The following is a 6,693-nucleotide window of genomic DNA, read 5'->3' on the forward strand; positions in this document are numbered from 1 at the left end:
GATGTTTTTAAATCTAAGAGTAAATTAAAACTACAAAAAGCTCTTATTAATTTATGTCTATAATCATATCAACAAGTTGCATTAAAACAACGTGGGAAAATGTAGCCCAGATTCCCATATCAGTGGAAATGTGGCTCAACATTTGCACAACACAACTGAATAGATCCAGCTCATGTCATTGGAGTGAATTTACATTTGTTATTACCTCGAAGATAAAACAAAAGCAGAAGAGAATTACCTTCTATTTATTGTTGGACAGAGTGAGGCTTCCACCGCTTCTTGGAGTGTCCACTGATTCAGCTATTCTGATTATATTAAATTGTAGAACAGTTAACAATGTGGTGTGTTTTAGGTTGATATATGATGTTTGTCTGGAACAAAAAGACTAAACCACTGCTTCCAGTGACCTGTATTTGATTCATGTCTTGTTGGCAGCTGCTAAAAATTCTGTAGCAAGGAAAATAACAGTGAATAAAACAAAGAATGGATATCAGTAGTAAAGGAGAAAAATTGGGGAAATGAACTTCATTAACTTCTTGAATTGTAGAAAGGAAAAAATATATTAGAGGAAATTGTAAAGCTACATTGATGTTTGTGTGTAACTTTTTGGCATATTTTATTCAACGTAACAAAACAAACTTTGTTCAAAAGGGAAAAAAAGAATAATTTGATTTCATCAATATGTTCTAGAGTGTAAAAAGTGTCCAGTATAGAACTGACTAGAGATTTACTTTGATTCAGTTAGTTAATAAAATTCTTATAGAACAATGAAACCCCTTCAAACTAACCAATGTTGGTTTTTCTGTATAAGGACAATCCAGTGGGACTTTTACACTGTAGAACGATCAACATAATGCCGCTGTGTGGTCTGCTGCTGAACACTTCCACGGCATGTAGCATTCGCTGAATAACATAGACAGACGCTTTTGCTGTTTAGTTGATTTTCCACCATACCAGTTCAGTGTATCGCGAGCTATGTACTTCATGTTTGAACAGCGTTGACTAGAAGTGCTGCTTCGGTCAACATTTCTTTCTCCATCGTTGCTGCAGCTGAACGAGGAACCATGCTGTTCCCATATAGCAGACTTTGGTGATAGATGGGAGTCCTAATATTACTGCTTTGTTTCAGTAAAGTTCTGTGGCAAAACCCAGAATTTTGCGCCTGTGTTCAGGTTTAAAACAACTCTATTGATTTTTTGCACCTAGGAACATTTCCAACAACTGTCATATTTGTACGCAAGGGAAAAGTGAGAAGCCTTTTCTCAGCCAGCTGACAGATAGTGTGCAGCAACCGGTGGGAATTTCCAGTGCTGTTTCTCTACACTTCATGCAACCAAAGGAAACTTTGGTCACATTCTTTCAATTCTCTTTAAAATGAACTTGAACCATAGCAACAGTATGAGATAAAATGTTAGTTAAGATATTAGTTATGATACCATAACTTAAAACATTGATATAACGTAATACTGGAATGCATCTCATGTCTGTTGTCTAATATATAGAACAATGTTTTGCTTTTTTATATGTTGTCCCAACTTCAAGCATAGAAATAGTTCATCTAGAAATCCAGTGGAGCCAAACTAAAAGACATTTAGGAGAAATTTAATTCACAACAATATGGCCTAATAAGGACGTGCAAACACAATGCCCTTTAATGCTCACCTTCATGCGGCTGACTCGCTTCTTCCAGGATCGGACTCCGGACAGGTAGATCTGGTTCAGGGCCTGATAGGACAGCTGCAGATCAATACCCTCTGGTGTGATTGTGAACTGGAATGCTACTGCCTGATGAGCCTCCGCCATTGCTACCAAATACAAGAAAACAGTGAAGCATTAACATTATGCTTTGTTTTAGTAAATGGCTGATTAACATACAAAATAGACAAAGTGCTAGTTTTATGTTAGGAACCTTCTTTAAAAGTTATTTCTAAGCCAGGAGGCATTTCAGTGTGCAAATCAACGTGACAACATGGGTTATTCAGTATGTGGAAGGAATGTTGTTTTTATCCACGCAGTACCAACAACAGGAGTGTGTTCTGCTCCTAGATCCCTGTGGTTTATTATACGCAGTTTATTAAGAATTATTCATCGCTGAATATTCTGACAGTTAATTATCATGTGTCTAGTAAGTAGCTGAGCAACTATGACTGTATTAGTATTGAACCATGTGTTTAAAACATCGTATTATAAGAATGTCAACACAAAACTCCTCTCACGACATCCTACAATTATTTACAATTATGTTTCCACAGTGTCCTGCAGAGCACATTATAGTGCCTGCATTTCTCACCTAAACTGAGGCCAGGCAAGAAGAGCTGTATTCAGCCATGTGACTGGCTGCCACCCAGCTCCCACGCATCACAGTCACTGAACTGTGGGTATGTGAGTGTAGGAGGCAAAGTGTGCCCAGGTTCACTGTCCAAAGTGCTCAGGCTTTGGCTACTGACACAGAAATGCAGATGTTATCAGGAAGATTTGACCACAGAACTATTTTCCTAACTTAAACATTAACTCGCTCTTAAATTAACCAACCATGATTTAGGTTAAAAGGGCAAAACCACAACAATCTTATATATCTCTTTATTTTTATCACTTTTTAAACCCTGGGATGTAGTGGCGCAGTTGGTAGCACTGTTGCCTTGCAGCAAGAAGGTCCTGGGTTTGACTCCCAGCCAGGGGTCTTTCTGCATGGAGTTTGCATGTTCTCCCCGTGCATGCGTGGGTTCTCTCTGGGGACTCTGGCATCTTCCCACAGTCCAAAGACATGCCTGTTAGGTTAATGGGTCTCTCTAAATTGCCCTTAGTTGTGTGAATGAGTGTGTGCATGGTTGTTTGTGTTGCCCTGCCATGAGCTGACAACCTGTCCAGGGTGTATGGGCCTCCTGCCCATAGACTGCTGGAGATAGGCACCAGCTTCCCTGCGACCCACTATGGAAGAAGCCGTATAGAAAATGACTGACTGACTTTTTAAACCTGGTAAAGGCAAGACATTTGAAAGTAAGGCTAAACATTGCAGTTCTGTAACTTATCTCTGAAGATGCTTTCAGCCTGATTCAGGCTTCCTGTTCCTGCTTAATAAAAGCATCCCCACAGCATGATGCTGTCACCACTGGGACGGTGTGTCCAGGGTTATGTGAAGTATTAGTTCCTACCCCACACAAGTGGATGTGACCGATTCTCCCACCTGAGCCGTGGATCTTTGTAGTTCCTCAAGAGTTGCCATAGCCTTCATGGTTGCTTCTCTGATAAATTACCCAGCCTGTTAGTTAGGTTATTGGTATCCAAACCTTTTGTACCATGTGCCAAAATCGCCAAGCTGAAAGTATTCAAGGGCCATAGTTTTTGTTTTTTCAATTAAAAACGCAAAGCAATTTTATTATGAATTTGTTTTACCTGCTCAACAATAAAATAAACATGGATTTTAATGAAGCAAAGTAGAAAAGAACAAATAAGAAAAGAACAACAATAATTCGACGATTCGAACGTTTTCTATAATGTTGGTCTAGAAAACATTTTTTGCGTATCTCCAGCAACAAAATCTAGAACGTTTTCAAAAATCCTTGCTGTGAGCAGCGTGTGGTGTAGGCCTGTGCTGCATGTCTGCCCCCTCTCTCCACCCCACTTCCTGTCTGCCTACTTTTGAAAAAACAACAGAAACAAAGGTCACTAGTGCCCCCCCAAAAAAATGGTCCTGCCATATTTAGTCTTATAGATTTTAATGAACAGGTGTGCCCAAGTGTGTCTTCCCATACTGGACGTCTCTCTTCCTACTTACTATGACATTAAAATGAAATAAAAAACATGGCTAAGAAAATATTTTGTGTTTTACCTAACAATTTACATTTAAGAAGTAAAAATGTCATCCTAAAGAAATTCCAAAAAGTGTCCCTGCATTTGCTTGAGGGTCATGTTTCGGTACAATTCAGTGCATCCAGTGTGGTTGGAGTCTCCAAGAAGGTATTCCAGGAGCTACAAATGGCCCCTGGGCCACACTTTTGGGTACCCCTGGTTTAGGTGGACAGCCATGTCTTGGTATGTTTGAAGTGGACTGAGCAGTGTCCCATTAGTTTCCCAAAGATTGGGAGCAATGCTCCTTTTTCTCCATGATTCTATTTGTTCATTAATGTTCCTTAACAGACCTGTGGTCTAGTATTGTGGAGAAACTGTCTGACATCCTTCTGTTCATCTGGACTTGAACCCAGTGTGACTTCTATTAGGCTTCCCTGATGTTCATATCATGGACTACAAAATCTAGGACGCTTTAATTTGTTGACTTTGCTGCATGAAAGGATATTCTACACTTCTGGGCTAGGACAACTACTCTAAAAACGTCTTGGCACAATCAGATAATGTAGTGCCTGCATTACCCTATAGTGTGCACCTGGGAGCCTCAACATAGGACACACGTGACGACAGAGAACAATCTTCCATAAAGGCTTGGCTGTTTTTTTGATTAATGCACTCCTTAAGTGATATTTTAGTTAGCCCTGTCTTTTTCACATTTGTTATATACTTTTATTCGCTCTACCGCCCCCTGTTGGCGGTCAGATGCCTTGGAGCCCTACTGGTCCTTTGGAACCCTGATAACGGTTACACTCTTTTTAAAGACTCTTAAATTAAAGACTCTCAACCAGTTTCTAACTTTTTAGCTCCTTTAATCTAAATTAAGGCAGAGGAATGATTACAGAGATCAGCGCTGAGGCTCCCGTCTTGGACCATCGCCGTCTGTTAGAGGATGACGAAGAGCCTCGATAGAAGGTCACATGTAGTTTTATATCTGGTTCTCCAATGCAATGGATGTTCTCTCCCTCAGTGATTATCAGTAGACTATGTGTCACCATCGTGGTGTCTATCTGTTAAATTGTGTAGTAGCGGGAGTTCATCCTTAATCTAAGTGTGCTGTAGGTTTCTAATCAAAGCAGTTATACCAGCTGCTCCACTATCTACCCTAGTGCCCCAGCTTCAGGTCATTTATGACAAACCTTGGGCCATTTATTCTTGTACTGTATGTCTATGAGCCTTCTTATCCTATTGTAACAAAAGGGAAACATTAGAACTTATATTTTATTTCACTATAGTATAAATGGGAAAAACAGCTATGAGTCATATTAATAAAGGTTATTCCTAACACTTTGTATTCCAGTGTCAAGTCTTCATGATGCTGTTCATCCACTATTGCTCTCTAAGAAACCTCAGGCGTTCATAGAACAATGTGGCACCTTCACACAGGGGGAGTCAACTAGGGTGGCTTTTAAATTTATTTGTTGGACTGGATTTTATTTCTGGTATCAGAAGATAGCTTAATACTAAGCCTAGCCAAACTTTTCATAATTTAATTTGTGAAATGTTTTGAAAACATTGTATAGTTATCCTTTCATTTTTGGTTTGCCAACCACATAAACCCCTAATATAATAAAAACGTGTGTGGTTGTAACGTCTCTGAATGAGGAGGAAAACAGCTTTAATGAGAATCTATAAATGAACTGAGCAAAGGAATGAAAGTGCAAAAGACAGTCAGAATAACGTCGCTACATCAACATGAATTAAGTGGTGTAACTAGGCTACAACTTAGTAATATTTACGCGTAAATATTAAAGCCATGACGCCCAACTAGTTTTACAGGCTAGAGCACAAAATAAGGTAGGACGAGCTTGGCGCGCGGCCATGAAGGGGTGGGAGGGAACTCGCGTGCTGCCAGTGCGGATAGTTTTGAGCGTCGTTGTTTTTAGTAATGCTAGGAAATGAATAGACGATGTATTTAAGCTGTGCCATACAGACGGCTAAACTAGGGTTGTTAATATTCAAAAAGCACTTCTATAACTCGCCCTGTCCTTCAGTGCGACTCATCACTTCGTTCTAAAACGTATTGACCAGGATTGTAATTTTAAAAATGCCCTACATATAAACATAGAAGCTGTTTGCTTCTATGTTTATACTGACCGACGGCGAGCAACTGCCACAAGAAGACTTGCTTAACTTCAACACCTCCCTTTAGATTCAAACAAGCGCGTACTTCGAAGATAATAAATCGGATTGTTTTCACCAGGAGACAGATATTCACAGACCCATCTCCAGCTGACATCATATATGGAGCAGGAACCGAGATTCCATAAAATCGAAACGAAAACAATTCACGGAAAATATCTATAGTAAAGCAAGAATACCCGTCTGTCTCGGTAACATAGTAGTAGCGTAGTAAAAGTGTTATTCAACACACAGAGATCCATCCCGCGGCGACGAACAATACCTGACAATAAACTAAAAGAAATAATGCCTGGAGAGATACACGATTGAGTAAAAAGCATCAATGGTTTCAACGAGAGAAGATAAAACAAACATAAAATTACCTGCGAGGTCTTTTTCAGTGGATCCTGACAGTTGGAAACATATGAAGAAAACGTTTGTCTGCGCCCCTCCCTTCACGGGCTCATTACACGTGAGCGTTCCCATAGAAACATTTCTCAGCCAATGGACAGAAAGCAACATTCATTCACTTTCTTCCTTTTTGGAAGAAACACACCCCTTTTTGATCCATGACACACACGAAATGTCCCGGCAGTAAATAGGAAATAACAAACATAATAAAAATAAAAAAAAAATAAGAAGAAATACCAATTCAACCATTATGTGATGGTTGGATTTGATTGTTTTAGAATGAAAGGCATTAATTTGTAGAAAATATGGAACGAATGG

General features: G+C 39.5%; 1 protein-coding gene across 2 annotated transcripts in view; it reads right to left on the reverse strand.

Moving 5' to 3' along the window:
- The window catches only part of LOC124864273 (carnitine O-palmitoyltransferase 1, liver isoform-like), a 29,162-nt gene extending 22,712 nt beyond the window's left edge, over window positions 1-6,450 (reverse strand). For both annotated transcript variants that reach the window (XM_047358991.1, XM_047358990.1), the window contains exons 1-2: window positions 6,348-6,450; window positions 1,663-1,805 (exon numbers count right to left, since the gene is read on the reverse strand). In XM_047358991.1, coding sequence (XP_047214947.1) covers window positions 1,663-1,805; window positions 6,348-6,450 — 246 coding nt within the window. The remainder of the gene's footprint in view (window positions 1-1,662; window positions 1,806-6,347) is intronic.
- Between the last annotated feature and the right edge of the window lie 243 nt (window positions 6,451-6,693).

This window comes from Girardinichthys multiradiatus, chromosome Y (assembly GCF_021462225.1).
Source record: "Girardinichthys multiradiatus isolate DD_20200921_A chromosome Y, DD_fGirMul_XY1, whole genome shotgun sequence".
Classification (NCBI taxonomy): domain Eukaryota; kingdom Metazoa; phylum Chordata; class Actinopteri; order Cyprinodontiformes; family Goodeidae; genus Girardinichthys; species Girardinichthys multiradiatus.